At 38.9% G+C, this 19791-nt stretch overlaps 2 protein-coding genes across 2 annotated transcripts in view; one reads left to right on the plus strand and one right to left on the minus strand.

Annotated features, from left to right (window-relative positions):
• Window positions 1-18365, plus strand: part of gpc6a (glypican 6a) — a 936149-nt gene extending 917784 nt beyond the window's left edge. Inside the window, exons 7-9 of the mRNA XM_048532607.2 lie at window positions 6026-6162; window positions 8641-8816; window positions 12643-18365. Of these exons, the coding sequence (XP_048388564.1) occupies window positions 6026-6162; window positions 8641-8816; window positions 12643-12842 (513 nt within the window). The 3' untranslated portion in view covers window positions 12843-18365. The remainder of the gene's footprint in view (window positions 1-6025; window positions 6163-8640; window positions 8817-12642) is intronic.
• dct (dopachrome tautomerase) overlaps window positions 17626-19791 on the minus strand; it is a 69723-nt gene continuing 67557 nt past the window's right edge. Inside the window, exon 8 of the mRNA XM_059646518.1 lies at window positions 17626-19446. Coding sequence (XP_059502501.1) covers window positions 19412-19446 — 35 coding nt within the window. The 3' untranslated portion in view covers window positions 17626-19411. The remainder of the gene's footprint in view (window positions 19447-19791) is intronic.

A 19791-nucleotide genomic window follows, 5' to 3' on the forward strand; every position in this document is an offset into this window, starting at 1 on the left:
TTAGATCTGATCTGTTCGTTGTGGGATTGCTTAGATCTGTCTATCATTTGCTGCTTTCACTGTTGGCATGCAAGTCATCCTGTTTGGCTTCATCAGGTTGATACCTCATCTTCAGGTATGCATGGTGCTGCTCCTCCTGCACTCTTCATTGATCCCCTGCCTAGATGATAATGGTTGAGTGGGGAATATGCCAGGCCATGAGTTTACAGATTTTGCTGGAGTACAATTCTGCTGCTGTTGGTGGCCCACAGCACCTCATGGATGCCCAGTCTTGAATTGCTAGATCTGTGCGAGGTCTGTCCCAATTAACACAGCGATAGTATCACACAACATGATGGAGGTTTTCTCAATGTGAAGGTTGGACTGTGCGATGGTCACTCTGTGATCTGTCATGGACAGATGCAACTGCAACTGGCAGATTGACAAGGATGAGATCAAGTAGGCTTTTCTCTCTTGTTGATTCCCTCGCCACCTGCCACATACCCAGTCTAGCAGCTATATCCTGTAGGACCTGACCAGCTCAATCAGTAGCACTGCTGCTGAGCCACTCTTGGTGGTAAACATCGAAATGCCCCACTCAGAGTACACTTTGTACCCTTGCTATCCTCAGTGATTCCTCCAAGTGTTGTTCAATATTGAGGAGTACTGATTCTTCAGCTGAGGGAGGATGGTAAGTGGTCATCAGCAGGAGTTTAAATTTAGACGAATGCAAGGTGTCACATTTTGGTGGGTCAAACCACTGTCGATGGTAGGACCCTGAGGACTTTTATAGAACAAAGAGTTCTCAGGGTGCATGTTCATAGTTTCTTGAAAGCGGAGTCACAGATAGATAGGGTGGTGAAGAATGCTTTCAGCATGCTTCCTTTCATCATCAGAGCATTAAGTATAGGAGTGGGCACAAGATGTTGGTGAGGCTGCTTTTGGAACACTGCATGCAGTTCTGATCGCCCGACTATAGAAAGGATAGTATTAAACTAGAAAGAGTGCAGAAAAGATTTGCTAGGATGCTACCTGGTTTAGAGGGTTTGAAATATAAGGAAAGGTTGGACAGGTTGGGACATTTTGCCCTGGACCATGGGAGACTCAGTGGTGACCTAATAGAGGTCTATAAAATCATGAGAGGCATAGAAAAGGTAAATAGCCAACAGCTTTTCCCCATGGTAGTGGAGCCTAAAACCATAAGGCATAGATTTAAGATGAGAAGGTTCATCTGGGAATGGTCCAGTAGGGCAACTTTTTTCACAGAGTAGTGAGTGTCTGGAATAGGCTGTCAGATGCAGTGGTGAAAATGAATAGAATTTCATCACTTAAGAAACATTTAAGGCAGGTGTGTGGGTGGGAATAGATATGGAGGAATATGGAACCAAATGTCAGCAAATGTCATGAGTTGAATCATGAAAACTGAGCCCCTTGAGCAGGTTGGGCCAAAGGGCCTGTTTCCATTTTGGAGACCTCTGCAACTCTATGACTCTACTTGTCTAACTGAAATCCAGTTACCATAATTCTCTGAATAAAGGGACAGCAAAGACCATGCTGCTGCAAGACTACAGAGCTTTACCTGGACTTTCCAAAGAGAAACGAGATATAGCAAACTGTTCAGCATGAGTTCCTACATTGACTTATGTTCAACAGACCAATAAGCCAACTAGTTTATTCAAATTGACTAAAGGCAACAATTCTTAAAATAAATAATTATAATATCCAATGACTTAGATGAAGTTGACATCATTATGTACAACTTTTGTGTTGAGTGACTGTGTTCAGTTGTGTGTATCTGTACACATGTGCACCTGTGTGAATATACATTTGCCTCTGTGCATATACGTACATGTCTGCACCTGTATCTGTGTGTGTGTATGTATATATATGTGTGTTTGCATATGTGTACCCATGTGTATAGTGTGTAAGTCTATGCATAATGTGTGCCTGTGTATGTATGTGCACACATGTATGTACATGTGTATCCATATGTATGTGTGCATGATCTGCACATGTGTATGTGTAATTCAGTTTGTAAGAGTTTTATTGGCATGCAATTTCAGTTCTACTGGGGCCACTGAGCTCCTGCCTCATTACAGTCTTTGTTCATTTATGGACAAAAGAGTAAAACTCCAGAGGTGAGGTGAGAGTGACTGCCTTTGACAATAAGGCCACAATTGACTGGGAGTGGCATCATGGAACCCAAGCAAATGGAAATCAGGAGCAAACTCTTTGCTGATTGGATTCATACCAAATACAATGGAAAATGGTTGTACTTGTTCGAAGTCAGTCATCTCAGCTCCAGGACATCTCTGCAGAAGTTTTCCAAGTTGGTGACCTAGATCAAAGCATCTTTAGCTGCTTCACTAATGACCTTCCGTCTATCATAAATTCAGTAATAGGGGTGTTCATCAATGGTTGCACAACATTTCTTACAATTCATGACTCCTCAGATATTGATGTAGTTTGCATTCAAATGCAGCAAGACTTGGACAATATCTAGGTTTGAACTGACAAGTGTCAAGTAATGTACACACTATACAAGTGCCAAACAATGACAGTCTCCAAAAAGAGAGACTCCAACCAATGCCCTTAACATTCAATGGTATTAGCATCACTGAACTCCCACTATCAACACCCTAGGATTTACCATTGATAAGAAGTTGAACTGAATGAGCCATATAAATACATTGGCTTCAAGAGCAGGTCAGAGGCTAGGATTCCTCCAGAAAGTAACTCACCACATGACTTCCCAAAGCCTGTTCGCCACAAGTCAGGAGTGTAATGGAATGCTCACCACTTGCATGGATAAGTACAGCTCTAACAACACTCAGGAAGCTTGGCACCATCCAGGACAAAACAACTCATTTGATTGGCACCACATCCACGAATTTTCACTCCCTCCACCACTGACGTCTAGTTGCAGCAATTTGTACCATCTACAAGATACATTGCAGAAATTCACAAGGCTGTTTAGACAGCACCTTCCAAATTGATGACCATTTCCACCTGCAAGGACAAAGTCAGCAGATAACGGAAACACTACCAAACGCAAATTCCCCTCTAAGTCACCTATGTTCTTCAGTGTCACTAGATCAGAATCCTTGAACTCTTTCCCTACAGGCATTGTCAGTCTACTTTCATCACTTGGGCTGCAGCTGAGAAATTCAGCTCACAACCATCTTTTTTATTGTCAATTAGATGTGAGCAGTATATTCCTGTCCCAGCCTTTGAAACCCATATCCTCTGAATGTTTAGGAGAATAATTCTTCAACTTTCTCATCTCTGGGCCTTAATAATTCATGCAAACTAAATAATAATTTCATCATAGAGAAGCCAATTGTTTGTAAAATGAAAACCAAAGGGTATACAAAGGAAATGATGAAGCCTGAAGAATTAAAGTGTAAAAGCTTACAATTGACAAACTGAGACATTTCTTTTAACAAGACATAAAAGGTATGGATTTTGAATGAACCTGTGTATGCGTGATTGTGACTGTAATTATCTGCCTTCATATTATCAGAACATACAATAGTGAGGAAAAAGAATTTTATGTTATATATTTAACTACTGTGACTTTGTCTTTGTAAAACATAGAATTTTGCTCATTTTAAGTGTCAGCAGTATTCCTTGGAGAACTTCCTGAATATAATTGGTTATAACAAAGACTGATCACAGAAAACATTCCTGAGTATAATTGGTTGTGTGACACCAGTGCACTTATCCAAAGACTCTTGGGCAGTTGCTTAGCTTGATCTGAGTGCCTCCTCAGAGCATTAGTATGTTGACTTATCACAGATGTTACAGTCAAGAAAACTGCTCCTATTGTTTCTTGAAATGAATTCTCTTTAAGTTGAATTATGTTTGATATTTATAGTGCTGCATCCAAGGATTATAGCTTTTAAGAACAAAAAATTAGAGTTGACATGAAGTATGATTTTGTCATTTTCTGAAGAAGGGTCCCAACCTGAAACACCAACTTTCCTGCTCCTCTGTTACTACCTGGCCTGCTATGTTCCTCCACCTCCACACTGTGTTATCTCTAACTCCAACATCTGCAGTTCTTGATATCTCTTGTTCAAGCTGTTGCTCCTTTAAGTCACTTTCCTCACTAAGAAACCTATGAAATCTAGCGCTTGATGATTATAAAACCTGACAGTCAAAGCAATGGAGAGTGGTGACTTTTGTTCCGGCAGAGCGGCAATGGGACTCCACTTTTAGCCACTCAAGATCCATGCAGAGCACTTAACAAGAAGGATTCGAAAGATTGCTTTATTTTACTGCTTTTATATTTTATGTTTTGGTTTGTTTTTCTGTGTTTTAAGATGGCGCTGGAGAGTGGCAACGCTAAATAACACTTTTCACTGTACTTTGTAACCAAATACGTGACAATAAATGAAGCAAATAAATTAAAATCAAATAAATATATTGAAGGCAAATACTGCACAGCACTTGCCTTTCATATGTCTTGTACAATTAAGAGAAATTATGAACAGCTTTGATGCAGATCAGAATAATTGAATAACTAGTAACATGCTTTGAGTTCATCTAATTATAGCTTAACAATTACTATCAAACATGATCAGTTTAGTAAAGTTTCATAATGACTGTGAAGGAATACACCATTTATATCAATAACCCTCTCAATAAGAAATGGCCTCTGTGACTGGAAACTCTCCTTTTAATATTTTTCAATATTTTCCTGGTATTTTGTGAAAACATAAATGTGTAATAATGATAGATAACTAGAAACCATTAGAGTTGTTTTCTGTTCCACTTCAGTGACGACACAAGATAGGAACATGTTCTTGACTGCTGACTAATTTGCGGAAGGTCATGGCAGAACAGTTTGTCACTGGCATGCATGTTCGTGACAGCTTTATTCTTTGGTGATTTAGAATGCCCAAACGATCAGATGTTCAAAGATGAAGAACAACATTTCAGACTCCTTTCAGTGACACATCGAAATAAAACTTTCCGCAGACCTCCAGTTTTATTAATTGGCTCATTGATTAGACAGACAGAACCAGCCCGGAACAAGTGAAAGCTGTGATGTAATGGGAATAAGATATTGATGTCTCTCCCTGTGTTACGAGTTTTACCACAAGTTCTTTTTACAAAGAATGCAAAGAGGGTAGAAAAACTCTGGAGCGGCTGAGGCTGAGTGGAGACTTGATAGAGGTTTATACAATTATGAGATGCATAAATAGGGTTGACAGTCAGAATCTTTCTCCCAGAGTTAAAATGTCTAAAGCTAGGTGGGAATGCATTTAATCTGAGATGGAGAAAGTTCAAAGGAGATGTGAGGGGCATGTTTTTTTTTCACAAGGTGGTAGGAGTCTCGAATGCACTGCCGGGGTGATGGTGGAGACAGATCCAATAGGGGTATTTAAAAGACTTCCAGATAAGCAAGTGGATATACAATGAATAGAGGGATATGGATCATGGGCAGGCAGAAGGGATTTGTTTAATTTGGCGTCATGTTCGGCACAACATTGTGGGCTGAAGGGCCTGTTCCTGTGCTCTACAGTTTTATGTTCTATGTTCTAATACAATCTGCACTATTATAGTAAATGCTGAGTTACAATTTCCATTGAATGTTGACAAAGTTTGCTTGAGACGAGTGATTATTTCCTTGAACTTTATAAGTTCTAGCTATTAAATTTAAACCTCGTCAATAGAATGTGATTGCGGTATAGTCAGATGTCCATATTATGGCCTCCTTTGAAAACATTTCAACTCTAGAAAACCTGGAGAAATAAGGTTAGATATGCAATATATTCCAAGCACTGTTGTTATAGCCTTTTTATTACTTTCATTCAGCAGCTTAATTCAGTTTTTTTTGTCTAAGCAGTTTAGATTTACAATAAAACAATGCAAACACTTCTTGATCATGTAGATGGCGTATATATTACTACAGTAAAAATGGCAGTCATCCTTATTACATCCATCGTAACATTATTGCTTTCATTCCTGTTTTCATTTTCACTATCATATTGGATGAAATTGTTTATTAAGATGCCATGTTGTCTCATGCAATCTTCAGGTTGCTGATGTTAAGGAGAAACTGAAGTTTGCTAAGAAGTTCTGGTCCACATTACCTTACACCATCTGCAATGAAGATAAAGTGACTGCTGGTGTACCTGATGAAGAGGACTGCTGGAATGGACATACCAAGGGCAGGTGAAGTATACTACAGAGGAGACATTCCCATTACAGTCATATCAGGAACCTGCAACTGACATACAGTTACTACTCATTCATAAAGCAGCTGTTCAGACTGGGAGGTGGCAGCTGTTGCTTGCGTGACGACAGTGCTGGGCATTGTCAAGTGTACAGTCTCATAACAATAAATCTTCAATGAACAAATTAGTTGCTGTTGAAAAATTCATGGCTTGGATGATGATGTTCTTCCAGAAAGAATAATAGTGTGGCAGTGAGTCAGATTGATGTGCAATTTATTGTTGTGTTTAATAAAGCAAGCATTTTAACATTGCTTGACCAACCTTAAACTGGGTGGCAATGATGGATTTAGCTACAAAATCAAATACAGTAACTATTTGAGCCCCTTTATTGTAAATCACAGTCCCGAAATAAATGATATAGTAAGTTGGTTTCCATGAAAGATCTTGCCAATATTATCCTTTTCCAATCAATAGAGCCATCAATGTCCCATCAACACAACTAGATTCCCTTAAGATCAAATATACGAGTTACCACTGCTTGTCTTCTATCCGTTATGAATCCTTTACCTATCTAACTTCAACCTGTGCTTATGTGTGGAACTAACTATTTTATTGGTCTCTCAGTTGACAGCTTTGAAAGTACCTATTGAATAAAATTTAAGGTAGAATTGCTCTTTAACTTAAAGAAAAATGTAACTTTTAAGGATGGAAGACTGAAAAGAAAGCTTCCATATTGACTCATTATGTAAAATGTGTTACACAGTGGCACTGAAACAGTTTTGATTTCTGGCCTGTGCTGATTTTACTGATCTTGATGGACATGGTCATGTTCGTGCCAATTTGATATCAACTCTTTTGGGAGAGGGTCACATTAGCCAAGGTCTGAGAAGTGATTATTATGTGTAAGCCAGTGGAAACAGAGTTTGGTCATAAACTGTAAACTCTAAGTCAAAAAGCCAACTGATAGATCAGAGTTTGAATTAAAATATAATCACGCGCCTTTAGAGGGCTTGTAACAAATCCCTCTATTCCTCATAGCCCAACCATAAAAACAATCCCAGTTTACACAATACCTTCAGGAGAGAAAGACACCGAGAGGACAGTATTGGAAGAAAAAGAATAGTTGACATCTATGGTCATCAATATTTAAATTCCTCTCATTTGGAATGAGATAGATAGCAAAAACCTGTCACTCCCTAGACTCTGGATCCTGCTCTTTGATTACACATTTTCAATTTGAAATTTTAGATAGTTTCAAGTTCTAATTTCCAAACATTTCTAATGTGACAAGGGCGTTTTTGTGATCAGACAAGGGAGTTTCAAGCTTCAGTTTCCATTTTCTTAATGGCTATGTGCTGGAATGGTTCAAGTCTTAATTTTATCTTCCTTTCTCTTCATTCATGGGGATGCTTTCTTTCTTTCACAATCATAGGTTTTGTTAAAGAATAAAAGGTCAATGAAACTTGTAGAAATGCCCACTTTTGATAGATGCCAGTTGCAAAAGCCTAAGGGCTCAGAACTTTTCTGTAAGGTAGTTGGTCTGAAAGAGTTCACTCAGAAATTTGGAATAGCTCTGACCACTGATGTGTTAATGACTGTCTCTGAGATGAGTTAATTTGTTCCATGTTTGTCAGTTCTACCAAAGTAGACCTGGTTGCTATTTCTTAGAAGATAACAATGTTTCTTACCAAATATTAATATTCTTAACTAGTCTTAAGCCCATGTAACCTCTCTCCTATGAGTAGTGTTTTTTTTAATTCACTCATGAGTCTTGAGGATCCTGACTAGCTAATTCAGTTTCTGGTCAATGGTAACCCTCAGGATGGTAACAGTGGGAGGCTCAGTAGTGGTAATACCATTGAGTGTCAAAGACCAATGGTTAGATTGTTGCTAAAATGAAATAGCATTTGTGTGGTGCAAATGCTACTTGCCACCTTTCAGTCCAAACTTGGATATTGTCCAGGCCTACTGCATTTGAACATGGATGCTTCAGTAAATGAGGAGTCTTGAATGGTGCAGAATATTGTGCAATAATTGGCGACTATATAATGGAGGATTAATCCTTCAGCACTTAATACTGGTAAGCTCCTGAAATAATATAAGGAGGGTTACTGGCAGAAAATTGACACAGGACTGAGATGGGTATGCATCTTGTGACAAAAGTACATATCAGAATTCTCCAAAAAGGCAGGCCTTGATATCAGTCAATCAGTGTATTACATGAGCAGTTTGGAACTGAGTACTCCAGTTAAATGCTTGGCAACCCAAAGCAACCATCCCAAAGATATTTAAAGGAATTATGAGTTTCATTGAGGTTAGTTGCTGATTGATTTCTACTGGAATTTTCGACAATTATTCAAAATTAGAAATCTCGTTACACTTTTTTTGATATAAGTTAACAATCCAAGCATGTATACTTGGCCTTCCTCAGTGCTGTGTAGTCTTTTGTTTGATGTTATCCTCATTTGACTTGCAGGTACTTGCCTGAAATTATGAATGATGGTCTGACCAATCAGAACAACAACCCAGAAGTAGATGTGGACATCACCAGACCAGATACAACAATACGTCAGCAGATCATGGCACTCAGAGTGATGAGTAATAAACTGAAGAATGCTTATAATGGAAATGATGTAAATTTCCAAGATTCAAGTAAGTGACTGGTTCTCATAATTTTCAATCAGATTGAAAAAGGTAGGAGAGCAGAAGGAGTTAAACCCATTTTTTACTGGCATTTGTGTGTTTACTCATTTAGACCTAAGAAATATCCTATACACTTGTTGCATGAGTACAGCTGAAGTCCATTCTGCTCAATTTTACCCAGATCCTATAGTCCAGTACAGATCTGTACAAAATGGTTAGTAAATCTAGTGTGATCCATTCAGTCACCAATTTTTAAAGGAGCCACAGCTTAAGTCAACAAGGAACTGCATCAGATTAGGAGGGACTGAAAGAGGAAAAGGAAAATGTAGAGAATCTAGACCACACAAGGGAGGCAATAAAATGAGATGGTGAAAGACGAGAAGTGAGGAAACAAATTGCTGGATGAATAATGGAGAAATGTGCCATAACAGATGAGGAAATAGTGGAGAAGAACAGAGAAACAGAAGGGGAGTAAATGACTGCTTGCTTGTTCCCTTCTGACTTTTGAAACTACACTTTTGAGATATCACTTTCCAGCAGTTAGATATAACTGAATGGCTTGCATGGCCAATTCAGAGGACAACTAAGAGGCAAGCAGATTGCTGCAGGGTTTGAGTCATGCATAGGCCAAGCCAAGTTAAGGATGGTCGATCTACTTTTGTGAACCAGAAGCTTTTTTTTGTGGCAATCAATAGTTGTTACATCAGGCTAAGTATTTAATTCCATATTTTTATTGAATTCAAATTTCACCCCTCAGCCATGGTATGATTCAAACACATTTCCCCAGAAATTAGTCTGGAATCTGGATTTCTAGTTCATTGATATTGACACTTTGCCAATACCTCGATTGCATTACACAGGTTCTACTGTACCCAAGATAATAAAATGTGAGGCTGGATGAACACAGCAGGCCCAGCAGCATCTCAGGAGCACAAAAGCTGACGTTTCGACCCTAGACCCTTCATCAGAGAGGAGGATGGGGTGAGGGTTCTGGAATAAATAGGGAGAGAGGGGGAGGCGGACCGAAGATGGAGAGAAAAGAAGATAGGTGGAGAGGAGAGTATAGGTGGGGAGGTAGGGAGGGGATAGGTCAGTCCAGGGAAGACAGACAGGTCAAGGAGGTGGGATGAGGTTAGTAGGTAGGAGATGGAGGTGCGGCTTGAGGTGGGAGGAAGGGATGGGTGAGAGGAAGAACAGGTTAGGGAGGCAGAGACAGGTTGGACTGGTTTTGGGATGCAGTGGGTGGAGGGGAAGAGCTGGGCTGGTTGTGTGGTGCAGTGGGGGGAGGGGACGAACTGGGCTGGTTTTGGGATGTGGTGGGGGAAGGGGAGATTTTGAAGCTGGTGAAGTCCACATTGATACCATTGGGCTGCAGGGTTCCCAAGCGGAATATGAGTTGCTGTTCCTGCAACCTTCGGGTGGATTCATTGTGGTACTGCAGGAGGCCCATGATGGACATGTCATCTAAGGAATGGGAGGGGGAGTGGAAATGGTTTGCGACTGGGAGGTGCAATTGTTTATTGCGATCCCTTCCTCCCACCCCAAGCCGCACCTCCATCTCCTACCTACTAACCTCATCCCACCTCCTTCGCCTGTCCGTCTTCCCTGGACTGACCTATCCCCTCCCTACCTCCCCACCTATACTCTCCTCTCCACCTATCTTCTTTTCTCTCCATCTTCGGTCCGCCTCCCCCTCTCTCCCTATTTATTCCAGAACCCTCACCCCATCCCCCTCTCTGATGAAGGGTCTAGGGCCGAAACGTCAGCTTTTGTGCTCCTGAGATGCTGCTGGGCCTGCTGTGTTCATCCAGCCTCACACTTTATTATCTTGGATTCTCCAGCATCTGCAGTTCCCATTATCACTTCTACTGTACCCATATGTCTTGCGCATTCATCATTTTTATCATGGGAGCTTATTTCTATGTTTTACTGTAGATTGTAGAACTAAACATGTATGTATTATGTAGTGTCTCCAAAAGACGGGAAAACATACCAAATAGTGTCAAAAAAACCAGAATCTGATGAGGGGTCTCGAGGAGTAGTGGTGGGCTCCAGGGTGGTTTCGTTAAACACCCAGAAAGGCAATCTTGACCATGATGTACAAAACCGGACTTCGAATATTGCTGCTGAAAGGTTACACACTGGGAGTGGCATTACAGGTTCAAAAATGGGCTGACCACGATTGTCCAGTTATTAATTATTATTGACGCCTGAATTTCTATTGATAAGGACCCCACTGACAGGGCAGACTGACTAAACGACCTTTCATTGGAATTTAGCAAGTGCATTAGTGGGGAAATTGTTTCTTCATATTTTGATAATATTGACCATGTTGAACTGTCTATAGTTGAGATTGAAGAATTTGAGCTGATTTTATCTCAGTCGGAAATGAGTTAAGTTTTTTTGTAGGGTTTGTCACTGCAAGACTTAGCCTTGGATGTAGACATGGGGGAGGCATGCGCAATGACTACGCCCCACGATTGTTCCAATAAAGAGGTTGCAGCAAACAGCAAGCTGAGCCCACCAGGTGCTCACTCTGGTTTCTTTGTTGAGATTTCTAACTGTCGTGCTTGTTTGATAAGATGGGAGGCTAAATATTAATCAGTTGAGTTGGACTGTTAGCAAGATATTCAGCCATCAATAACAACCATCAATTGGCATTTCATTGCTGCCTAGTAGGAATCTCACCATACTGCTTATGAAAAGCATAAAAGATGGAGTGAGTTGCTCCCAATGTCAAGACTAGCCATTCTGGATTTCTCATCTGATTCTGCCAGAAATCCTACCATAGCAGGTCCCTATATGACTCTGCCCTGTATTTCAGTCTTTCAGTCTGAAGTATTGAAATGAGGCTCAATGGAACAATTAATTGCTTCCATAAGGAGTAGGTTTTCTGAAAATGATTAAAACACATTTCATTTAAATATCAAGACCACATTCAAGACCAGTGTTTCAGCTTAGTTTCATTTTTTTAACAATCATCTTTTTGGCAGAGAGCATTATCTTTTGATTAAAATGCACATTCCTAGAACAAGGCCTATAGTAAGTTGAATGTATAATGATTTATCAATCACGAAAATGAAGTATTCCAGTGAGTTTGGTGGTGAAATGGATTGTCAGTGACAACTGAAGCATTTGGCTTCCCTTACACTTTAATAGGTTTCAGTTGCCTATGTTATCTGAATGTATTTGGAATTATTGATTCTATTTGTAACATCACCATCAAGGCATGTACTGGTTCCTCAAGCTATGGCAGAATAACTGCTTGCGTTCTTATAAGAACTGTTCATTGTTCTTACTAAGAAGAAATACAGAAAATTGATCTTTTACCAAAGATGGGATTTGGAAGAATGACAATTACTTGGTTAATGGGTGGACTTGAAGGAGGGAAGTAGGAAAGCGCCAGGACGTGGGGAGACAGAAGAGTTTGCAGGGGCATTGCAGTCAAGGAGACAGGTGAATACATAACTGCAATCATGGAGCAAAGGCACAGAGAGATGCAGTGAGAGTCTCGAATATTGGAATGGAGAGTTCTGGCAGGTGTTGAAATTCAGGGGAGGACTCAAACATAGGAAAAAGTAAGATTTTAAGACTCATGGCTCTGTGGGACTGAATAGAGTTATTTTCTTTCATGTCCCTCATTGTCAGGGATCCACACTTTGGTCTTGATCTCAGTCACTCTCACTGTCATTGCTGGCGTGACAATTTACTCTGGTGCCTTTTCTAGGACAGGCATTTCAGGAGACAGGGAAAATGCCTGGTAAGAATTTTAAAGCTGTGCTGCTGTACAGGAAATCTCTCTGATGAAGTCATCAATTTCTGTTTCTCTTTTCAGTTGATGAAACTAGTGGTTCTGGGAGTGGAAGTGGTTGCACGGATGAAATGTGTTCTCCAGAGTCTGATATTTCAATAACTGAGGCTCCACCAGGACCCAACAAGAGTGAACCTAAAGATTCTTCCGTCAGACCCTGCCTGCACTGGCTGGTCATACTTGTCACCTCTGTACTCCTGATACTGCAAAGACAGTGGAGATAAACAGTGATGTACAACAGAGACACTGCTTTTTAATCAAGGACAAACTCTCTTTTCCTTTGGATACATCTTCAAACACACAACTCCATCTTGGAAACAGTATCAGTTTTAAAGCAGAAGAGGTATTAAAGCCTATTGCCTTTACCCAAAGACCATTCAGGTACAGTCAATCAGTGCCAGGCTTCTTTAGATTCACCAGACATCAGAAGAAAAGAAAAGTTCGCTGATGATCTTTCAACTGCCATTGGCTTTGTTTTCAGAAACAAGACAACATCCTCTCTGCTTATCTTATGCAGTTAAAGCAAAAAAAAGGATTTGTTAAAGACATGGGCTGGACTTGTTATGATTTATACATAATTCTGATTTTAATATCTAAGTTCTACTTCTACAGTTTCCACAAAGCCAAAGGAATGGTTGCAAACCATTTTGGATTAAAGGAATTGTTTATGTTGTTTCTCTTTACAGAGATTTCTACATTAATGGTGAAGTTCAGTAATGCATGAATATTGTTGGTCTAGTGGTGCAGTTCTCCTCAACCTGCCAACTATTTTGTTGGATTGTCAATTAGGAAATAGGAAATTTGCAAGTTTATTGACAAGATTTATAATTGGTTTTTCCTTGTCATCAGTGAACAATTTGCAGTGTTACAAATATGTCTGCATTAACCCCTAATGATCTTCCATTTGCCTATTGCTCCCTGTATTTTTAATAGGTTCTTTAACAACAAATCGTCCTACTGTTGCCAGTCATTTAAGAAATTTGAAAAAAACAGAATTCTAGTTACATTTTCAACTTTTTGTTCTAGTGGCAGTCATCTATTTTTATATTAAAAATTTTAAGTAATTCTAAGTGTTAGCTCAGGGTTTAACTTTCATGGCATTGCCTGCATTTTACCATATCTCTAATGCTCACCACAATAGTGGCTCGGGAACATTTATACTGAAAAATGGACAAGCTATACTGTTGCAGAAACACCATTTGGCAATATATTTTATGATTGGTTTGTATCGTCACCATTCATCAGAAGAAAGTATCTGACTTTTGTATGAGTTTGCCTTTGCTGTTCTGTGTCGAGGGTAAATCTGTAGTAAATGATTGTGATTCACTTACATGCACTATCTCTCTGATGTGGTCTGGGTGAAATTTTCAGTCACAGCATGTTTCTATTAAGGGGAAAATTAGAATCCATGTCTTTTTAATCCTTCAAACACATGATGTAGCTTTTAAAAGGTGCAGCTGATATAAAGCTGAACAAAGCTTAGAATCATGTGATAACATGCTTAACCAAAGAACAACTCTAATGTGTCAGGTGTCAGCTTTCTGAGCATAACCATATCTTACCTAAACCAAAAAGATTCTCATTGCAAACTAAGGCCTATTTAATACAAATGAACATTATTTTTTGTGATGAAATGCCATTATTGTGCTTCTTCATGCTGGACGGAACTGAAAGTCATTCTCTAAGTACAATTTCGAACACCTTTGTGAAAGCTCAATCATTGTGTAATGGAATCATAGAATGGTGCAGTGCAGTCTTTGATAAAGCATCTAATTAGCCCCACTTCCCTACTCTTTTTGCATAGACGTGGAAATCATTCATTGTTGAGGACATACATAAATTCCCTTTGAAATTTACTACTACAAGTTACTATTATCATTCTTGCAAACAACCTATTCTAGATTATAACCATTCACTGTATAAGAACACTTGTCACCTCCCCTGGATTTTTTTTCTACAAACTATCTTAAAACCTTGCACCCTCTGGTTATCAACACTTCAGACAATACAAAACAGTTTTTCCCTCTCCACTGTCATCAGAACCGCTCATAATTTTGAACATCTCTATTTTCTTTCTCTCAGGCTATTTTTCTGCATTGGCTGTAGGGCTAATAATCTCATGATTGTGAATACTACTTTTGTTCAAGATGCATTTCACAATCGTGTTAGCCCAAGTCCAGAGATATTGTGAAGTGTATTTGAATTGGAATAGGACTAACATAATGTTAGAAACAATGTCACCAAATGTGAACAAGGCCAAGAACGTAACTGGTGCAATAATCAATTCCTTGTCATGCCGAATGACGAAAAGAAACTGTATCAATATAATAGTTGTGAAATTGAAAAAGACAAAGCAGTAATTTGTTTTATTTGTCTTATTTTTCTAATTCAATGAGAAAGGTATTTTACATCCTGTGTTGCATTCGACTTAGGGGTTAATGAAAATTCCTTAAGGAAATTGCCCTCCAATCTTGACAGCTATTTAGCCAGTAGCATTATTGTTTCTACATGGGATAGGAGTGTCATTGGTAAGCTAACATTTATTGTCCATCCCAGAACCATGAGCAGGTGGTAACTAGCCGCCACCCTGAATCACTGCAGCCCATGTGCCATAACTGCACTGAGAGTGCTGTCAGGATGGTTTGGAGCATTTGGATTAATATTTGGAACCTCCATTATTATTTTTTCCCATAAAGGTGACTGTAAAATGTAACTTGAATTGACATTCTGCGAGGGAGCTTGGGAAACTTCACTAATGCAACTGAACTTTGTAAAAAGTATTATTTGTAAAAAGTAGTCGGCACAACATCGAGGGCCGAAGGGCCTGTACTGTGCTGTAATGTTCCATGTTCTATTTAATTAGTGCCCCATTAATTAATACCTTGAATAAGGTGATTGAATTCAAAATATGGACAAATTATGAAAGAAATATTAAGAGCACATTTGGTGAATTATGTTCATTTTCTCTGCTGTTGGACCCATGGCTCAGAAAGGTAACGAGCCTAAAATGTATTGTGTAGGTTGTAAGGTCATACTGATATCTGGGGTTTTGAAAGGGGGCAATACTTTGCAGCACCATTCCCCAAGAGATTAAATAGTTAAATATAATCTCTGATGTAGTGAATTGTGGTATTATCATGCAAGAAATAGAACAAATAGCTAACTGATAATTATTGAGCTGCTCTCAGTTCAGGTTCATATATTTTTCATGAGACCCACTGGAATATTTATCATCAAAATCTCCCTGTGAATTTACATTTTCAAAAAATGCTTCTTCAATTTCATTACCAAATATACAGAAACTATTTTCTAAATGAACTAAATGGTCACTTGCATGCAGGAGGACTGTTGCCATCACTGCTGCTAAAGGAAACATCATTAGTAACAAAGCACCATTGGATAAATTAATTAAAAAGTAAACCAACCCTCTAGATCTATATCTGAGGATTTTAAACAAAGTGGCTACAGAGATATGGAGAGCCATAGTTGTGATTTTCTTGAATTGTCTCAAGTTTAGAATGGTCCTTATAAAGTGTGAATCAAGAATGCAGAGAGAAAGAAAACATGGGGAGCAATAGATTAGTTAAACTGACATCTGTCATAGGGAAATAGATACCACCGGGAGGGGTAATAATAGCTGTTGAATATATGAAAAGTAAATCATATTTGTAATATACAGGGTATGAAAGAGGGAACCAATAGAGGTTGTGCATATGGATGTTCAAAAAGCAGGAAGTTTGGGATTGCATGTAATATATTGGAATGGATCAAAGATTATAGGCAAAAACAGATGGTAGGAGTAAATGGGGCATTTTCAGGTTGGAAGGCTGTAATGAAAAGAACACTGTAAGGTTCAGTACTTAGGTCTTAGCTATTTATAATCTGTATGAATACCTGACAATACTATAATTAGATGAGAAAGAAAACTCTGAAGATGACATACAGCATTATGAACAGAAGAAGGGAATGGAAAAGAATATGACAGGTAGAATTATAAAATTAAAAAAATGAACATGTCCACTTTAGTCAGAAAATTAAATATTTTTTTAAATGGCTACGACTGAGAATTGTCCTCAGAGGGATTTGGGAATCCTTTCATATGAGTCACAAAAGTTAACATCCTGTATAGCGAGCAATTAGAAAACAAATGGAGTAGTAGTCTTCATCACAAGATCAGCAATGTTTAAGTAAGATTGCCCCTTCAATTCCAGATGCAGTACATTTACCTTAGAAGGGTTGCAAAGAAGGTTTGTTAGACTGGCTCCTATGATTGGGAGATTGTTGTCTGACGAGGTACTAAGTAAACTAAGTCTTGTTTAAGTTTTGAAGAATAAGAGGTGATCTCAGATTATAAATTTCAAAGGGGCTTGACCGGGTAGGTTCTGGGAGGATGTTTCCATTGACTGCAGATTTTAGTCTCAGGACAAGCGGGTGACCATTTTGGACTGTGCAAGGAGAGATTTATGGGCATCAAGGAAAACGGGGCTAGTGTTGAAGGTGGAGTTGAATTGAAAGGTCATCCATGATCATATTGATTGGTAAAGTAGGCTTGGAAGACCAAAGAGCTAATTCTGTTCCAGTTCTTTATTTTCTGCTGTGAGCACACATGATAAATGCTGAGGTACTCTCACATCACCATCTCATTAACATATGCCTGCCAGTATATTTTAAGGATAATAAATTGTATCTGTGAATTTACATGTATCAACACAAAAGAGGTTTTCTATGATTTTTAGCAAGATCAGATGATTTTGCAACAGAAAACAAATGGATGAAATCCTTTTCTAAAGTGATAGATTGTGCTCTTCAATACCTAATTTAGAGCTCATTTATGTCCCCATATAAGGGAAAGCTGGAATTCTTTTAATCAGACATGTGGAATGAGTTCATGTTTAAATTATTTGAAGTAGGTTCAAGTGAAAGTAAAGTAGCTACTAATAAGTTATTCTGCGTTTTTACCTAAATGTTTACAACATTTAAAACCTAATAGGAGAGACTTATGGAGGAAAAATTGTCTTGAAGGGAGTAGAGATATAGGTGGAACTGTAGCATTATTACTGTATAAGTTATTACTTAAGTTACAGCCATTTCAAGTTTCCAGTACAAGTTTCAAGTCACAGGTTGATTGAACTCATTAAAGCTGTACTATTCCATTGAATCTATAATGTTTTCTGCAAGAACAAAGATCAGTTTTGAGGCACCAACGCCTTTGATGCTTTATGCTGCAGTGTTTCAGCCTGTATATGGTGGAAAATGTGTAAAACTTTACACTCCCTGCAGGTACAGTTTTGAGGTCATTCATAACATTTTTAATCATTTCACACATTTTATTGAGAAAGTTGACTTGAGTAGAAAGCTCACATTAATATTTTCATTAGTATTTCTTTTAACCCATAAAGTTCTGCCATAAATACTAAACACAAATGTTTGACATAAACGTACTTGTAATCTTCATTTGATCACATATTAGCCTTAATTTTCTAAATACTTCCTTGAACACTCAGGAAGAATGGTATTTATCTAAATATTTCTAAATGAAAATTTAGTATGCATTGTATGATGTCATCATCAACCAATGTAATGCAGAATCTATGTCATGTGATGCAAGTTATTCTTTGATGCTGGGAGGTGAGCAGCCTTGGGTTGATGAACCTTTATCTACTTACAGTGCACAAACTGTCATAAAATCATGTAACATTATGTGATACAATATGCTATTTTCCGGTATCACATAGTCAAATAAAGCTTCCTATCAATTCAATTTGAATCATTTGGTGGAATTGCACTTCTCTTTTGTTACTCAGTCTACTTGCATTTTTTGTGTATTTTGCATCTACTATGTTATATTAAGAATACTTAATAAGTAATGAGCCTCTTGAGCTTCATGTTTGTCTAGCTATCACTGCTATATCCATTGTTCACACCTCCCTCACCCTTTCAAGTTTCTCTTTAGCATTATTTATGCCCTCTCTATCTTGAACATGAATCCCAGCTTCTGATCCCTGATCTAATCCCGCAAAGTAGCTGATCACCTACCTATGACACAAGAAGGATCCAATCATCTCAGTTGCAACCACATAGATTGGTGGAACAGGCTCATATGGCTGCCCAACCTCCTGATGTTCTTATGTTCCTTCCCTGCCCTCACTATACTAGCAAATATTGTAAAAGGTCCCTCCACTCGGATTCTGATCAAGTGCACTTCATTCTTCCTTAACAATCCACGCTCAGTTTTGTTGCAGGCTTATGTGTGAATCTCTCCAGTCAAGCTTCTGACCCTGTTACAACAAAGCTACCAATGACATCTTCCGTTCCAATTGTACACTATCTGCCATTCTCACTATCTCTCCTCATATTTCTCAACTTTCTCTGGAGCCATGGTTGACCGCATCCCATCCTCCAATGCCACTCCTCAGTTATCGGTCCCAATGAAACTGCCTTCAGTTGGATCTCCTCTCAACTATTTCCTGTAATGACTTCATTTTCCTTCATGCACCATTACCTCTGGTTCACTCCATCCCCTCCCCTGGCAATCCAACTTTGCTCCAGTATTTCTCACACTGCCTCTTAATATTTACTTGAGATATAGACATCACTGACCTGCATTTATTGCACAATCCTTGTAGTCCTTGGAAAGGTAGTGATGAGCTGCCTTCTTGAACTGCTGCAGTCCTTGTGCTATAGGTAGACCTGCCATGTTGCTGAGGAGGGAATTCCAGGATTTTGATCCAGCAACACTGAAGGAACTTTGATATATTCCCAAGTCAGGATGGTGATTGGCTTGGTGGGGAATTTACATGTGGTAGTATTCCGATGTATCTGTTGCCCCTGTGTTTCATAATGAAAGTGTTCATGGGTTTTGAAGGTGCTGTCTAATGAGCAGAGGCAAATTCTTCATTTACAAAGACCAAAGTCAAAACATAGGCTGCTACTTGTACATTGAAGATATTCAGCTCTACCTCAGTGCCTCACACTAGTGCTTGTCCATACCTATGCTCCCTCTTAGTCAGACTGAAATCCTGTCATGGCTAAAACATAATTTCTACCAAAAGTCTAATTAATCATCATTTCACCGATTGCCTCCACAGATTCCATTCAGTGATCAATTCTATTCCCTTTTCTTACACTGCCTCAAGCTGAAGCAGACTCTACACGACCTCAATGTCTTATTTT

Source organism: Stegostoma tigrinum, chromosome 6 (genome assembly GCF_030684315.1).
Source record: "Stegostoma tigrinum isolate sSteTig4 chromosome 6, sSteTig4.hap1, whole genome shotgun sequence".
NCBI lineage: Eukaryota > Metazoa > Chordata > Chondrichthyes > Orectolobiformes > Stegostomatidae > Stegostoma > Stegostoma tigrinum.